The sequence below is a fragment of the Lachnellula hyalina genome (genome assembly GCF_007821495.1).
Source record: "Lachnellula hyalina strain CBS 185.66 chromosome Unknown contig00056, whole genome shotgun sequence".
Lineage (NCBI taxonomy): Eukaryota > Fungi > Ascomycota > Leotiomycetes > Helotiales > Lachnaceae > Lachnellula > Lachnellula hyalina.
In genome coordinates this window covers 157,205-174,276 of record NW_022157170.1, presented here as the reverse complement: position 1 = coordinate 174,276, position 17,072 = coordinate 157,205, and the positions used below count along the sequence as shown (strand labels likewise).

General features: G+C 47.4%; 6 protein-coding genes across 6 annotated transcripts; 4 read left to right on the top strand and 2 right to left on the bottom strand.

The window, feature by feature from the left end:
• Positions 1-207: 207 nt before the first annotated feature.
• LHYA1_G004784 (uncharacterized protein) lies at positions 208-1,033 on the top strand (the record flags this gene model as incomplete). Its single annotated transcript, XM_031149740.1, has 4 exons — positions 208-360; positions 419-607; positions 684-950; positions 1,010-1,033. 4 exons carry the CDS (start codon positions 208-210, stop codon positions 1,031-1,033), a joined length of 633 nt encoding a protein of 210 aa, XP_031005837.1.
• Positions 1,034-1,399: 366 nt separating this feature from the next.
• Positions 1,400-3,238, top strand: prp45 (Pre-mRNA-processing protein; the record flags this gene model as incomplete). Its single annotated transcript, XM_031149739.1, has 3 exons — positions 1,400-1,546; positions 1,601-3,016; positions 3,074-3,238. 3 exons carry the CDS (start codon positions 1,400-1,402, stop codon positions 3,236-3,238), a joined length of 1,728 nt encoding a protein of 575 aa, XP_031005833.1.
• Positions 3,239-4,805: 1,567 nt separating this feature from the next.
• On the top strand, positions 4,806-6,032 carry LHYA1_G004782 (putative glycosidase; the record flags this gene model as incomplete). Its single annotated transcript, XM_031149738.1, has 3 exons — positions 4,806-5,046; positions 5,096-5,875; positions 5,935-6,032. 3 exons carry the CDS (start codon positions 4,806-4,808, stop codon positions 6,030-6,032), a joined length of 1,119 nt encoding a protein of 372 aa, XP_031005834.1.
• A 1,113-nt stretch (positions 6,033-7,145) lies between these two features.
• On the bottom strand, positions 7,146-10,137 carry bik6 (Efflux pump; the record flags this gene model as incomplete). Its single annotated transcript, XM_031149737.1, has 9 exons — positions 7,146-7,408; positions 7,523-7,700; positions 7,790-7,853; positions 8,213-8,668; positions 8,717-8,836; positions 8,926-9,191; positions 9,239-9,296; positions 9,346-9,582; positions 9,638-10,137. The coding sequence occupies 9 exons, from the start codon at positions 10,135-10,137 to the stop codon at positions 7,146-7,148; spliced, it is 2,142 nt and encodes a 713-aa protein (XP_031005835.1).
• A 2,349-nt stretch (positions 10,138-12,486) lies between these two features.
• gedK_1 (Questin oxidase) lies at positions 12,487-14,111 on the bottom strand (the record flags this gene model as incomplete). Its single annotated transcript, XM_031149736.1, has 4 exons — positions 12,487-12,557; positions 12,747-13,553; positions 13,602-13,941; positions 13,995-14,111. The coding sequence occupies 4 exons, from the start codon at positions 14,109-14,111 to the stop codon at positions 12,487-12,489; spliced, it is 1,335 nt and encodes a 444-aa protein (XP_031005836.1).
• Positions 14,112-14,881: 770 nt separating this feature from the next.
• phoD (Alkaline phosphatase) lies at positions 14,882-16,870 on the top strand (the record flags this gene model as incomplete). The annotated part of the gene is made up of 3 exons (XM_031149735.1): positions 14,882-14,971; positions 15,022-16,643; positions 16,693-16,870. The coding sequence occupies 3 exons, from the start codon at positions 14,882-14,884 to the stop codon at positions 16,868-16,870; spliced, it is 1,890 nt and encodes a 629-aa protein (XP_031005812.1).
• Positions 16,871-17,072: the final 202 nt, after the last annotated feature.

The window sequence follows — 17,072 nt, the reverse complement described above, 5'->3', positions numbered from 1 at the left end:
ATTAGATAGACTTGCACAAAGGTTGACTGCTAAGTGATATGTTCATACGTCTGATGCTTGGGAAAGAAAGTTACTTGAATTAAAAGCTTGCTTCCCCTGAAGTAAGCAAGTGCGCTAAGCCGCTTTAAGATTTCGCGATAAAGCCAAATCTTCAGAACATCCAGCGTCAAACTGCCGTCACTGCAATTGATCAACCCAACAGCCACCATGAAGTTCTCAATTCTTTCCTGCAGCTTTTTGGCCTGCATCTCTCCTCTAGTATCTGCGACGGCCCTTACCTATAAGTTGTCTGCGAACGAGAAGGCATGCTTCTTCTCCAACGTCGAGAACAAGGGCGCCAAAATTGCTTTCTACTTCGCTGTACGTGCCTCCTTTTCCTTGAGCATTTTGGCAACTATACTAATATGACTGGGTGTAGGTTCAAGCCGGAGGATCTTTTGATGTCGACTACGAGGTCGTGGGCCCCAATGACAAGATCATTATGGATGGAAAGAAAGAGCGACAGGGCGACTTTGTCTTCACAGCTGGCGAGACGGGCGAGTACAGATTTTGTTTCAACAATGAAATGAGCACCTTTTCCGAGAAGTTCGTGGACTTCGAGATCGCTGTACGTTTTCCCACTTACCCCTATTCTATGACCCATCAAATGACAACGGCTGACATGTCCTTTCCGCTTGAATTAGGTTGAGAACGAACAGCGCGCATCAATCCCAGCGAAGCAAGGCACATCCCCTGAACAGACATCTGCGTTGGAGGAATCTATATTCAAGCTTTCAGGCCAACTCTCGACAATCACACGGAACCAGAAGTACTTCCGCACGAGAGAGAACAGGAATTTCAGCACAGTTAGAAGTACGGAGAGGAGGATCTTCAACTTCAGTGTTATTGAGAGCTTGATGATGGTATGCATGGCGGGATTACAGGTGTTTATTGTGCGGTTTTTCTTCCAGGTAAGTCGCCCTATTTGCATTGAACTTGTAACGAGGATAGTGACTAATATATGTCTTAGGGAGCAAGAAAAGGATACGTGTGAACTATTAGCTGGGAGTCGGTGTGTCTATAGGAAGCATGGCATGGCATCGCCAGGGGAGTCGGAATTTCTGTAATTTTATGAACCTGAAATGCAAAAGAATAGATTTAATTTCCCTTCTTCCAAACACATTAGTCTCGTATAGTGTGGCTTTCCTAATCTCATAACATTAGATAACTTTCAAGTTGTAAAGTATCACCATTATGATTATATCTAAGTTAGAAACTCCAACATGCGGAGAGTCACTTAATCTGGAAAGGCGCTAGTCGACCTTAGCGTACTACGAGGATTAATCGCGATAATTTGACATTGAGAACACCAACCTCGAAAATCTTCGAGATATCCCCCCACCAACATAACGCCTCAGTCATGACCTCCATATCAGCAGCCCTCTCGCGAGCGCTCCCGAAACCAAAATATACCGGGGAGGAGGAGGAAATTCCCCAGCATGCGCAACAGCGAGGCCCTAGGATTCTGGGAGCAGGCGCTCTAGATGACTCCCAAATTGTGTTAAAGGTTAGCCAGCTAACTATTTCACTACCTTATGAACCTACTAACGAAGGTCTTCAGAAATCTGGACCTCCACCATACGGAAATCGAGCAGGATGGCGACCGCGGAGCCAGGAGGACTATGGAGACGGCGGGGCCTTTCCAGAAATTCCAGTTGCGCAATACCCTTTAGAGATGGGCAGAAAATCACAATCTTCTAGCAATGCACTTGCTGTCCAAGTTGATGCGGAGGGGAAAGTCAAATACGATGCTATTGCGCGACAAGGACACAACGATAAGCGGATAGTCCATGCCTCTTTTAAGGATCTAATACCACTTCGACAACGCGCTGATGCGGGGGATATTAATTTAGATAGACCGAGCGAGGAGGAAGTGGCTGCTTCGACGGAGAGGACGAAAGATGCTCTCGCGAAGTTGGTCAGTGGTGCGGTGGCTGCGCAGAAACCCAAGAACGTCAATTCTGGAAACAGGAAGGAACCGACGTTTGTTCGATACACGCCTGCGAATCAGATGGGGGATAATACAAGGAAGAATGATCGGATTATGAAGATTGTGGAGAGGCAGCAAGATCCTATGGAGCCGCCGAAGTTCAAGCATAAGAAGATTCCAAGAGGTCCACCTAGTCCTCCACCTCCAGTTATGCATTCACCACCGAGGAAACTGACGGCGGAAGACCAAGAAGCTTGGAAAATCCCACCTCCTGTTTCAAATTGGAAGAATCCTAAAGGTTATACTGTCCCGCTGGACAAGAGATTGGCTGCCGATGGAAGAGGATTACAAGATGTCACAATCAATGACAAATTTGCCTCTTTCGCTGAAGCGCTTTTCACAGCTGATAGACATGCAAGAGAGGAGGTCAAGCAAAGGGCATTGATGCAACAGCGGTTAGCAGAGAAGGAGAAGGCACAAAAAGAAGACCACCTCCGACAATTGGCGCAAAAGGCGCGAGAAGAGAGAGCGACGGCGGGATCTGGGAGAAGAGGATCGCGGACATCGAGATCTCGGTCAGGCAGCTACAGCTATTCCGAGTCTAGTTCTGACGACGAGGAAGCGGGGGTCAAGGAGCGAGAAAAGGCGCGCCAAGAAAAGCGAAGAGAGGACGAAAGAAAATTGAGACAGTCGCATATGGGTGCGGAGAAGAGAGCGCAAATGTTTGCTCGAGAACAGAATCGAGACATTTCGGAGAAGGTTGCTCTGGGGTTGGCGAAGCCTACAGCGTCTTCAGAGAGCATGTTTGATTCCCGCTTGTTCAATAGGACGAGTGGTTTTGATTCGGGATTCAATGAGGATCAGGCATACGACAAGCCTTTGTTTCAAGCCCATGATGCTATTAATTCTATCTACCGCCCAAGACAGGGCATGGATGATGGGGATGATGATGAGGCTGCCGAAGCTGAGATGGGGAAGATTCAGAAAGCGAAGCGGTTTGCTGATGCCCTTGGGAAGGGGACGTTTAAGGGCGCTGCTGAAGTAGAGGTAAGTTTCTCTGATTTTCATCGGAGTCAGAGAACTATGCTAATTGGTATGGTATAGGCGAGAGAGGGACCAGTGCAATTCGAGAAGGACACTGGGGATGTGTTCAACGTGGATGACTTTCTGAGCAAGGTTGGCGAGAGCTCGAATAAGCGCGAATATGGACTGCAGGAAGGAGAAGAGCGGTCGACCAAGAGGGCGAGGGTTGACGAGGACGAGGACTAAGTTGGTGTGGTGTACAAAGGCGTTGTAGGAATAGGGAGGAAATGCATTGCATTTATAAGGGCGTCTTTGCTGTATACTTGAAGAACCAAAAATCCACGATGCTAAAACAGGAAACGGACAATGGAGTTCTATCTCCATTCGTTTCTTCCTATTCCTATTGGATTTGGATATTTTGATATCCAAAACGAGCATAGCTCTAGCTACCTTACGCTGGTACTGTACGACTCCCGCCCTACGCGGCTCTTCCCGTGGTACAAAAAAAAAAAGCAAATTCATCCCATCCCGCTCTCTTCAGTGTCACCTGAACTGTCAGCCAAAGCTTAAATTGACCTCAAGCCGATATCATGGCACCGCCAAGCCATTTTAATATCAAGGTCTAGATCTAAGCCTCAAGATTGCATGGTGGAGATGTCGTCGAACTCGCTGACGCGGCGTGGCTGCTCTTATGGAGCTGGCGTACGTGGGCGAATTATACTTTTTCAATGGTTTTTTTTTGATTTGATTTTTGATTTTTGGGACGATAACTCCAGGAGGGAGAAGATGAAATGAAGGTTTTTTTTTTTGGAATCTAGGATGTTTTCTAGTTTTATTAGATGATTCCAAATGGCACGGATTCGGAAGGGCGTAGTTCACTGGGTTGTAGTTTCTAGTTTGTTCGTGAGAACTTAAAATCGTGATCCGAGGTGAGTGGATCTTCAGGGGTCGTCCAGATCTTCCATTTTCACAGCCACCAGGCCCAAGCTCGACCAAATGTTTTTGGGGGGGCAAGAATATTTTCTATTTTCAGCATCTGTTGCCAGACAAGGTTTCTGTCCATGATCAGCATACTTTATGCTATGCTATGTCAATTGGATACTCAAAGCGTGATACGGTCGGTTGTTGAACAGCGCAATAGTCTGCCTCTTCTGACTGAAACTTACTTCGCTCTACTGAACCTTCTCTCGTTTGCCGTGAAACAACAATACTGAGCGCAAAAGCGTGCGAGTGAGTACCGCACCTGGTAGTTGGCCATGCAGCCAATCGATAAGACGAGGAGGGGCAACTCATCCCTTTTCAGATGGCTGGGTCAAACGTCGGTTCACATGCGTCACGCTCCTGGCCCACACCTTCCCCAACACTACGTACGCGTTTTAGCAGCTGGCCGCGTGTTTGGAGACGGAAAGAGCAAAAGGCATATCAAGATGCCTGCTCCCGCTGGTTCGTATCTGCGTCAGCACGCATATCCACTTCTCCATTTATCAGTCGACCTTTTCGTACCCTCCCTTGCTATCTAGCGAATCGGGCTGCTGCGGGATTATTGCGTCGTTGTTTGTTTGATTATTACTCGCCCATTTCATTCATATATCTACCGTTGCCCACCGTGGAGCAACGACAGAAACAAGAATTCCGCCCACTCGAGTATTGGAAGCCGCCAAAAGCTGTCCGTCACATTCGTTCTAAGAGTAGTACTGGGTTTTTGTCGAGTTCAAAGGGGAATAGAAGAACGACCTTTTCGAAGTCGACGGATATAGAAGAGGGCTCGGAAGAAGTCATCGAGAAGCACATGTCGTTTAATACTATTGGGAATATGGCCGACAGGACGAAGAACGCTTTTCATATGGGACCTCCACCGGCGTATAAAGTTGAGGATGAAGATACTCTTTCGCCAAGATGGTATGATGCGAAACGATGGGGGAAGAAAGTATGGATTGCGGTCGGGGCGATTATCGCCATCATTATAATCATTGTTGTGGTGGGAGTTGTGGAGGGGGAAAAGAAGAACGCATACCCCGATTATTCAAAGCTGAGCTACAGTCTCACAGATACAAGTTTGTTCTCTACGCTTTCCCTCTTCATCATTTGCTAATATGTTATCAGTTTCTGGAACCAGTTTCTTCGACGAGTTCGACTACTACACCGGCTACGACCCCTCATCAGGCTTCGTTCACTACGTCGACTCCACAGTAGCAGCGCAATACAACCTTACCTATGCATCCTCATCTTCGGCGGTCCTGCGCGTCGATACTTCCGTAACCGAAGACACCGTACCGAACGCTTCGACGGGCCGCTTTTCCGTACGCATTTCTTCCAAGAAGCAATATAGTGTGGGTAACCTCTTCATCTTTGACGTGGTCCATACCCCTATCGGCTGCGGCACGTGGCCTGCACTCTGGTTGTCGGACCCTTCTAATTGGCCTCTGAATGGAGAGATTGATGTTATGGAGACTGTCAACGTCGTCAGTAGCGCCGCGAACCAGATGACACTGCATACATCTAGTGGCTGTAGTATGGGCGTCAAGCGCAAGGAGACGGGTAAGCAGCTCACCACCTCGTGCGTCAACACTACCGATAGCAATGCCGGTTGCGGTGTCACTGGCGATTCCACAAGCTTTGGGACTGGTTTCAATAGCGTCGGTGGTGGTGCCATGGCAATGGAATTACGCACTGAGGGTATTCGGATATGGCAATTCGTCCGTGCATCCATTCCCTCAGACATCACGAGCGGCACCCCGGATCCCAGTTCGTGGGGAGAGGCAACAGCTGATTTCCCGAACACGGACTGTAACATCGGGACTCATTTCAGCAACCAGAGTATCATCGCGAATATCGATCTCTGTGGGAGTTGGGCAGGTGCGACGAGTGTCTATGCTGAAACCTGTAAGTCTACCCCTTTATTGACTTTCAAGATGGAATGAGGCTAATTGCTACGGTAATAGGTTCTGGGTCTTGCGAAACCCAGGTGGCCAATAATGCGACCGCGTTCACAGATGCCTATTGGGAATTTGGAAAGTTCTCTATTTATACCGCCTCGTGATCTCACTTCTGTCGCTCACGATGTAGGATTATTTTGTTTGTATTTCAGCTTGATGCGATTATGGAAGTTAGATCGGACTTGCCGTGGCTTGGACGAGAAATTAGATACCTAGGTCAAATATGGCTGGCGTTTTGGGGTAACGGTTTATAATATTGAAAGGGTGCGCTGGTCGTGGTCGATATTCATGAAAATGATAGTAGGATGTACGGCATTCAAAAGACCGAGTATCAAGCTCGTCAATAGAAAGAAATATTAAAAGAATATGTTGGTTTCACCTAATGCATTAGGTTGGCCTAGTAATCTGTGGTTTTCATGGTTGCATTTCTAGGTGTAGAAGAGGTTTCTAGCTAAGGTTGCAGCGATGTGGGGATAGCCTCATCGCTGCTTAGTCATCAAGACTAAGTCACGTATGCCACGTGACATATATCCCAACAGAATACTTGTCTTGAATTCTACCTATCTTTGACGTTCAATATTCTCATATTAATTTAGTTTACTTTTCTCTTGAACATAAATAAAATGCACAGAGCTCCGCTACATTTAGAGCTACAAAACCACAACAGAAAGTTCATCCGAAGCATCTGAGAATAGAAAGCCGATAGTATAACCGTTGCACGACATGAACAAGTACAACATACAAAGCCCATGGGATGGCTCAAATTACTTTGCTAGCCATTCATCAATAATAGCTTATTACCTTGCAGCAGCCACATTTGATAGAATCTCCCTGGAATTACTCACGTGTGATCAAAGGCAAACTTGCCGTACCTTCTTGAAACCGAGGTTTTAGGAGATACTCCCGCTAGAGCTGCAACTCTCAAGTATGTGATCTTTACAGAGTATTGCAGTGTTATACTGTAGCTGAGATTCTTGATAACTAGCCCAACTCCCACGCCAAAGGAGTCTATCTTCTTTACAACATACCAATACATAACTTAACAAAGCTAACCCAAAACGCCATCGCCATGCCCATCTTAACACATATAATACCTTCTTTCTTCAAACCTACAAACACCGCCTCTACTCTCCCACCTATCCAATTCCATTCCATTACCCTTCTCTTCTCTTCTCTCTTCCTATCTTCTCCCCCCGCATCCACGTCCACATTACAACCTAATCCCCATCACTAGGCCTCCTCATATACGAATCAATAGCAGCACTGAACGCCGCGAAACCCGCACACCCAACCAACGCAGCCTGTGGGCCTGCCGGCGCAGCCAACACGCCCCCCGTTATACACCCAGCCATAACACCATTCGCGAGATCGTTCTTCGCGCGGAAGCCTTCGATGCAGCATTCGGTGCCGGAGAAGATGGCGCCGACTTTGCCGAAGTTCTTGGCTGAGGATAGGGAGCGGGTTCCGAGGTCTTTGAAACCTGTGGGAAGGGGAGAGAGGCGTTAGCTGTTTTCTAGTATTGGGAGTAAGGGGTTTGGTATTTGATGTGATGGGGGGTCAGGATGGGAGGGGAGGGAAGGGAAGGGGAACAAACCTTGTTTTATCTGCTGTCGTAATGGTAGAGATTGTATGTTCGCTGCAACTGGGTTTGTGGATAGAGGTGTGTCGTAGGACATCGAGGCCATGAAGAGACCGAAGGCGCCGCCGAGGGCGAAGCCCATTACGCCGGACACTGCAGTTTTCCCAGGGCAAGATTCCATCACCGCTTGCATCTGTCAGGGGGCATTATTAGCTTAAAGCTCTCGAGGGGATATGGTGAGGTTGGGCGAGGGTGCAAGGGGATTGGAGAAAGGGAACGTACGGCTTTCACGGCGGCCATGGTTTGCTCGTCGCCACGCCCATGTTGGGATGGCCATTTATACCCCCTGGGTTGGATAGAGGACCGTTCATCGTGTTTGCGATTCGAGTGGGTGAGAGGGATGGGATGGAGTACTGTAGGAAGTGAAGGACGGGGTTGGGAATTTTTTGAGATAAGATTCTGCCGGGTGAAGCCGCTTTGAAGCGAGGCTGAGGGCAAGGCTTTGGATTGGATTGTAATCCGACAAATTTTGTCGAAACCGTAAAATTAGATTTAGATCTATGAAACTAATCGTGATACTATTATGTACGGGTATCTAAGCTATGTACTTCTATAAATCTGTATGTGTATGTGCAATGTATTCCAGGCGCTGCAAATCGTCTCTACTCTAACAATGCATCCCCCCTCTACCTTTCCTATATTTACGTGACTTGTGCAGTAAACTTTCCCCTCTTCCTGATACTCGGTCCATAAATGTAAAACAGGTACGGAATTGGAATCAACGCAACGGCTACGAACCCTAGTAAGCTGCTCGCCCATGGTATTCCCAAATTATGGAACATGGGAGTGACAAACAGCGGAAACACCGCCGCAAATATACTCCTCAAAAACGTATTTGCAGCAACCGCACTTGCAGAGTATCTTTGAAATGTGTCAATTAAATAGTTCAGCGCTGCTTGGAAAATAGTAAAGAATCCGAATCCCATGCATACGAGTCCGATACATGGTGCGAGCCAGAAATCGTGGCGGTAGGATGTCCAGCCGAAGATGAAGAGGCCGCCGGCGAAGAAGACGGAGCCAACCATCATCGGGGGTAGGCGCGCTTCGGGTACAGCGCGCATGTTGTTTGCCTGGAGTTTGCGGATGTAGAATTTGTTATTGCTGGGGACTGTTAGAACGGACTAATGAGAATAGGAGGGAAAAACGAACAAGACGTTGGCACCTCCACCGAGGATTGTGCCGAGTAGCAGTGCGAGGAAGGGAAGCTCGGAGGTTACAGGACCCCAACCTCTTTCTTCGGCGAATTGGATAGGAATTGCTGCTAAACATCTGGAACGGTGTCAGCTCAGAACAGCAGATGCGCGACTCAATCCTCGTATCATAGCTAATCTAGAGTGGAGGATTTCAGAGTCACTTACAGATACAGAATACCATATACGAAGGATGCGTACAAGGCAACACAAAAAGCAATAGGAGTGACCAAGAGACGAAAAGGAGTCAACAAGAATTTGTGAGCTAATTCTTTCAGACCAACATCCCACTCTTCATGGTGAGCGTGAAGAGCCCAATTACCAGACTCGTGCCGCAGCCTTCGTGCTTTGTTGACAAGAAGGACGGGCGGATAAGACTCGTCGAGGATGATCAGGTCCATTACGAGGAAGAACACCTGCATGATACCAGTGATCTAGGACGTATTAGCCGGGTTGGTATGTAAAGATATGCGAAACGCACGTATTCAGTCCATCTCCAACGTAAGTAGCTGGAGACGATAGCCCCTCCAACAATTGGTCTGGTGAAAAGTCAGTAACAAGCATTAATAATATATGTTCCAAACATACCCGAGAGTCGGTCCGCCAACTACTGCAAAAGCATATCCTACAATAGCAGTACCTCTCTGGCTAGGTGACCAGATATCCCCAAGAACTCCACCAGTATTTGTTACTGGAGCTGACCCAAACAATCCGGCGAAAAGGCGCGTGATCAAGATGGTCTGTAGGTCTTTTGCCGTAGCTGTGCCAAATGAAAAGCAAGCAGCGATAAAGTACGGTATCAAAACTGCAGGTTTCCTCCCATAACTATTTCAAACGTAAGCACTGAACCCCCACCCTTCACCTCTCTTTATAAACTTACACTTCGCTCAACGGTGCCCATAATAAAGGCCCAAACCCGAATCCTAGAAGTAAAAATGTAGTACCTAAAATCCCCACCTCGTCTGCCACCCCATATTCTTCAGAAATTTGCGCGACAGCTGGACTATAAATACTAGTCGACCACGTGGAGCCCATAGTCGTTAGCCCATATAACAAAGTTGTTATAACCTTCTTTCTAAAAGGCCAATTGATGGGCCTATAAGGGTCGTCTTCTCCATCAAAGTCTACAATTTCAGCCTCGGAAGTCTTGACGTGAGACAAGGGATGCGTGAAGCGGTTTCGATTCGAAGCGCGTCTTGTGATCGATTGGGTTCTTGTAACACGTGCGCGAGTTGTATTATTAGGATGCGAGGCATTATGGGCGGATTGAGTTTCTGTGTCTTGTTTTTCAAGATCGAGGGCTGTGGCGTTGGCATCTGGCGAGGTTGAGGCGCGGGATGGTGTGAGGGTAACGCCGTTGTGATCTGAAGTGGGAGGCATTGCGCAAGAAACAAGCAATTGTGGGAATAGCTTCAATTTGGGGACCTTGAGTGACGGATGCCAAGGTTTGATCTCAAGGAAAACATCGTATCTTTCTACTCATGTCCAGTCCTCGGGTTTTTTTACTGGAGCTAGAGCAAGGACTACCATATGGCAACGGTTGATCGGCATCATGACGCCTAAATGCATTTCACGTACGGGACGGAACGATGCTGCCGATACCACAAAAGGGCCGCGAATCGGAGAGTGCGCTACACGTGACCGTAAATAGAGGTTTGAACTGATAGGTAAAGGTAGGGACAGGTACAGGAGGGACCTAGATATGTACTTTGAAGCGGATAACTTTTGATAGCTGCTAAGAAGGAAGACTGACTTTAAGTTTAGGATAAGAAAGTTATTACTGGACTCGCGTTCCGAAAAAGGCTAGTGTAGGCGCGTCGCTGATTATCTTCAACATCAACTCTCACACGTTCCCACCATCGAAACCTCTTGACTACCCTATAAAAGCATTTGGATATTCGCAAGTTATGGCTCACCAAGCATAATTACTGGGTATTGACGAAGTCACTCATGCTCATATCCTATATCCTCAGAGTGTCATACCAAAACGCCCGGATTTCCGGAGCTACTATGCTTTCGTCACAAGATATTCACGGAATCATATATTGACGCAAATCGCAAGCCTTCTTTCAACTCGAGGACTCCACACGTTCTCGCCGCGGCGTAGTCTCCATGTCACCCCGAAATGACGGCTCAAAAATGGCAAGCACAATCAGGATAAGGTGCTCCAAATTTATCTTGATCGAACTATTATCCGGTTGCTTTTCCAAAATCCAACTCGAATTTTCTATTCTCGCTATTTGCTCTCTTTCAAGCTGCCTTCTCTTATTCCGATGTCATTCAAGTCAATTCAGCCCCTTCCCAGCTTCAACGACTGGAAATTGAGGAATCGAAAGGTCGACTCATAGGCGTGGGGATTGGAGCCCTCACTTTCGCAAGTCCCGCTATCTCGAGCTGATCTCAATTGAAAATGACAAATTATCATTCGCAATCGCCAATCAATACTGGCTACATTCGAGCCTTAAGATACGCCCCCAATCATTTGTTGCGGCCTTTTCCTATTTTCAACATGCGGGTCTCCAAACTCACCCTAGGTTGTTACATGCTGAAGATCTGGGAAAACCCTGGGAGCCAGCCAACAAATTTTCAAGTCAAACAAACATAAATCCTTCAGTACGCCTTAAGTCTATCCTTTTGATAAACATGAATGCCCAGAAAACTCCAATGGACGCTGCAGGTGCACTATTTGTAGTTGGAACGAACATCTGCTTCAATTCTATCAACCACTTAGAGGGTGTTGCAGAGAAGAAAACGTTGAAAGATCTCCTAGTGTATGGTTAGCAGCGAACAACATCACATTGGGACGAAAGCCGTCCAATTCTCAATGTCGGCATTGCTAATATGCAAGACACGGTTTGTTAGGTGTTCCAAGTCATGACAGCTTTTCCTCAGCACAAGCCTGCTCAATATCTGAGAATGCTTAGTGAAGTGATCAATCTCGTAAACCAACGAAACGTCCAGGTTCTAGATTTCATTACAGTACGGCCGACCTCAGAGCTTCAAGACGCTTTCAGAACGATGCTGGGGGGTGGAAAGGGGCACACAGGCACGATTGTCATTTAGTAAATCGACTAACTATTCCAAAATTAAATCTCAACTGACTACCTAAAAGGCTTAACGGAAGACCGACTTATCAATCGCTGACTGATTAGACACTCTGGACACAAGTACAAAGGGAAGGAGCAAAGCGAGCAATGGGACCGGGGGAAGGAAGGAAAGGTACCAAAAAAAAGGGAAACTTTTAGATCAAGCTCTATAACCATCAATTAGGTCGAACCCCCTATCCCTGCTGCTAGCCGAGCGCTACGCCGTGGACCATGTAATTGGCGGATATGTCCGTGGACATCACGCTGGTCTCAGCCAATACGATCCAGTTTGAAATACTTAGTTACAGCTCACTCTAAAATCTCTTGTGTAGGGCTTTACCTTCTCCCGTCGTGACTCTATAACTCTGCGTATCTGGGCAGGTGTTTGCGCGATACCCTGCCCTTCAATCAACGATCTAAGTTCTTTAATACCAGAGGATAAACTAGGACTAGGACCACGAAGCGTCCATGACGGCCACAGCGACGATAATAACGCCAAACACGGGAGAGGCAGTTGAATAGTCGATAGACATATGTTATCTGCATTTTTTTTTGAGGGCAGGCAGAGAAATACAATTTTTGCTGTTGGATTTCCGTACAGGTGTCACACTTCGTGTGGCATAGGCTCTAAGAAGAATTTTAATCAGATTTGTGCTCGTCGCGGACGATCCTCATAGTCGACCCAGGCCTCGTTAAACCCGACACTTCGAGCCCCTAGATACATCTGTTAGTGGTTTTCTTTTGATGTGCCAAAGAGTAGCAAAGCTAAGAGGTTTGTTAGGAATTCATGAAGAAGATGCACTTGCTACTCCTCGAGAAGGCAATTGCCACGAGGATAACAAGCGAATTCCAAGTTCTGGGGACCGGTTTTCGAATTTACTGAAACGGGGAACGGTAACTTACAAGTTTCCCCCTGATCCTCCACGCTATCAATGACCATATTTCCAATCTTCTCCCACATAAACCCCCGAATCTTCGCCCACTCAACGTCTCCGTACTTCTCCGCGGTCAACTCCCCGTTCCTCACAGCGCGCCCCAACTTGATCGCGTGACCATCGTCCTTCAACTCCCACAGCCTTTGAAATATTCCAGGCCACTCGCCGTCGCCCTTCTCCAGCTTCGTCGGGACATAAGTGCTAATTTCTTCCAACAGCAAAGGAGGAGAGCGACGCGACGCGTACATAGCGAGATCTAGATACCCCTTCCATTGTAACAAGCGGACTTTGTTGGCAGTTGAAAGCCAGGGCTGTTTGTTGAAGGTTGGAAAGAAAATAGAGGCGTTGACGCAGTGCATAAAGTAGAAGTCGAATTTTACTTGCTTTGGAGGATGTTGCGCCGCGGCTGTGAAGTAGATTGTTGAGTTGATCATTTCGGCTGTCCTCTGCTCCAGGTTCTCGGGAGTGACGACCCATTGCGTTGCATAGTTCATCATCTCTTCTGGAGCACGGACTAGGATGCCGTCGCGGATTTTGTTGCCGTCGTCCCACTCAGCTGCCGTCGACAGTTTTTTATCTTCCCTGATTTCATCGAGGAGCTGGACATAGGTTTTAGGAGAGTTGGTAGGGTTGGCTTTCGCCGCTTTCTCGGCAGCGAGAAGGTATTTACCAGTCCAGTTGTCGTGACAGGCTGCTTGTGCCAGGGCTTCGCCTATGATTGCTGGCTGGTGAAATTCGATGCCAAAGCCAAGATGAATCAGAGGGTGGAGGAAACCTGTTTGTTTTCAGCTATGGGTGACTAAATAGGATACAGCATACAAACCACCATACAATCTTCCCAAGAGGTCTTCTGATTTCTCGTTACCGGCAAGTAGATACTCATTCAAAACATTCTCCCAGCCCTTTGCTTCAAGCTCCGTTTGGAAAAAAACGAGGAATGAGTGATAGTACTTCGCCTTTCCAAGACACTTGGTAAAGGTTTCTGGGGAGCGGAGGTCTTCGACTGCTACTTCGTCATTACTCTTTGCAGGGCGCTGGTAAGAAGCGTTCTCGGCATAGCGCTGCTCGATAATAGATGCCGGGGCACCCAGTCCGTAGAGAGTGAGGAGCTGATGGGCAATATGATTATGGAAGCCACTCTCGCTGAAGAAGATGTGGTGTTTCTAGAACACAGGTTACTTGCTTGTGTTGCAATATATTGTAAAGGAGTATTCACATCGTGGTTCTCCTGAAGAAGCTCCGATACTTTGGCAGCTGCTTCGTTTGTTTGGGATTTGTTCTTGACAACGCCGGTGTCGTTAACAGTAAGGTGGATCTTGCTTGGGGAAGCCATGGTGTTGTTTCTTCGGGTTGACGATGCTAGCCACTGGTGGAAACTTGAAGCTGTTTGTGAGCGTTGTTGGAGCTTCCTTGCTACTATCGTTGATATTTGTGATATTGGGGGTCTCAATAGTAACATCTGGCTACAAACTTCTGGGACTCATCGATGGAAGGCTACCTTATATCGCGAAAAGAAATCAAATAGCTGTGGTGCTGTAGGTGATGACGTAGATTGAACGAGAACGGCTTGTACCAGGCGTTCGCGAACGATTGTTCTTTACGTACAAACGGCAGAGTACAGCAATTAAGGTGAAAGTTACATGCGGGTAGCAAAAACAATTGGTTGTTCGGAGATGATGGTTGCGACCTCGTATAAAGGTACGAGTATTACCAAGTAGCTACGCCCATCGAGATCTAGAGCTCTGCCTAGGTACCCACCTCGCTTCTTCCTCTGCCCCCTTTGGCGGGGCGGAATCTTTCGACAGCGGAAGCCTCCTCCACTGATCAGACGAAGATAACCTGGGGAACTACTCCGTATGGAGTAAGCAAGCCATTCGGTTCAGCCACAGCATTTCTTGGCAGATGCAAGGTTTACGGAATGGAAGCGTTTCCCAATACTGTCTAGATGTGGCTTATTGTCTAATCCCTGCTGCCGTCATGATGACGAACATCAGATGAAATCAAAACACGACATGTATCATAACATGCCCAAGACATGCCCCTAATCTCATTCGTTCTCTAACCTCTAAATACCCTCACAATTGAGCTCAATTTCCCCTCAACATGTCGACTCTGCAAGACAAAGCGACCATTGCTAGCTCCCTTGCGCTACGGCTCTTCGCGTTCATCTTCCTAAGATGGATTCCCGGCCATGTAAGTTGTTCCTGACCTACAAGGCTATTAGAGATTCTGACCAGCTATAGCCTTTTCCGCCAATAATCTACACCTTATTTGCCATCTACATTCCGTCCTTCATAGCCAGTTTCCTGACCCAGCCTCAATACAATGTTCTGGAAGATGATGTGGATATCACAGTAGTAGAGACCGAGGTTGAGGACCAGCCGCCTGTACTTGCATCAAGCGCCGCACATTCCAAGAATCTGCGGAGTGCCGATAAACCCAAACATGTGGTGGAGGAAGTGGAGGTCCAGGAGACACTCTTTGTAGAGAAGAGGTCACCGAAGCCATGGAAGACTATGTTGACTGGCCTGCCTAGTCCCACTTCGGCCCTGCTGTCTTTGGCGACGTTGCTGGTTAATGTGGCTCTTGTTTTGGCTGTAACGGATCTGGTGTACAGATCCAAGGTCATCCATCCTAGCCACGACCTCTCTTTCGCTCGACTAGGATATGTCTCGCCCACCGAGGCAAGTCTGTTGATCAGAGAGCCACATCCATCCCAATGGCCGGTTTTTGTGTCTTACAGGCTCGCTGGTCAAGCTGCTCCATACGATGATGCGGCATGGCATGCGGCAGGACAGATAAATGGCTTCAGCAACGAGACGGATTATACTGGGGTGGTTACCTTTCCTTTACCAAGCCATTCGGATCGGACCTATCAATGGGTAACTTCAAACAACCACACCGGATCATTTTCTGTACCTCCAAAGCCCGGTCATGTTGGGAATCAAGGCACGTTCACCTTCCTTACCAGCAGCTGCATTAAACCTCGATTCCCTTATAACCCTCTCGACCATGCACTCAGCATTCCGGGATTCAGACACATGGGAAAAGCCATCAAGTCAATCCCCGGGGGTGCCCAGTTTATGCTATTCCTGGGCGATTTCATCTATGTGGATGTCCCAAAGCGGTTTGGAGTTTCTGTTGAGGATTACAGGAGAGAATATCGTCAAGTCTATGCCTCACCTGATTGGCCTGCCGTAGGCCAGAATTTGAGCTGGATCCACGTTCTGGACGACCATGAGATCGCTAACGACTGGGATGCCAAAACGACCGGTGTCTATGAAGCTGCCGCAGATCCATGGTATCATTATCAAACAGCTGTCAACCCACCTCGTGCACGTCAAGCCGGGACTTATAGCACCCTGAGAAAGGATGCCACATATTTTGAATTTACGCAGGGCCCAGCCTCGTTCTTCATGTTAGACACTCGGACATATAGAGATTCTTCTAGTAATATACCCGTCAATAGCACAGAGAAGACTATGCTCGGCGCTGAACAACTGGCCGATCTTCTTGCTTTCCTCGAGAAGCCCGAGCCAAAAGGAGTCAAATGGAAGATCATCGCTTCTAGCATTCCCTTTACTAAGAACTGGCGAGTTAATAGTCTCGATACTTGGGCTGGGTACCTTGCTGAGCGACAGACGGTCCTAGAGGCTATGTGGGATGTTGGAAGTCGAGGAGGTGTCGGTGTGGTCATTCTATCTGGTGATAGACATGAATTCGCAGCGACTGCTTTCCCTCCAACCCAGGGTGGAAAGTGGCCTCTTAGTGCTACTGTACACGAATTTTCGACGAGCCCGCTTAGTCAGTTTTATTTGCCCTTTCCAACGTATCGCCAAAATGACGAAGAGGATGTTATGGTTAAGTAAGTCGTCAACAGTCGCTGAAAATAAATTCCTACTAACTCTTGGAAGATATATACCAGCGGGTAACTCTAAACTTGGCGCTATTACCATCGAGAACACTTCTAGTGATCAAAGCATCTTGAAGTTCCGTCTCTATGTCGATGGTGTCGAAGCGTGGTCGTCAGTTGTTCTTTCGCCTCCATCTATTTCAGGAAGTCGATGGAGTAAGGATGCGTTGTGGGGTTAGATCTTGACAAAATTTAGACAATTGAGATACGGCCGTTATGTTCATGAATTTAGGGTAGTGTGTCACTTCCAATTTAAAAGGCGGCATCGAGGACTATATTTATGACTTGCTGTTGACTTGGTACCAGATGAACTAGCTATGATGCAAGACTCTTGAACTTATTAAAAGTCATCATACTTTTTCTTCCATCCTCACTTTGATC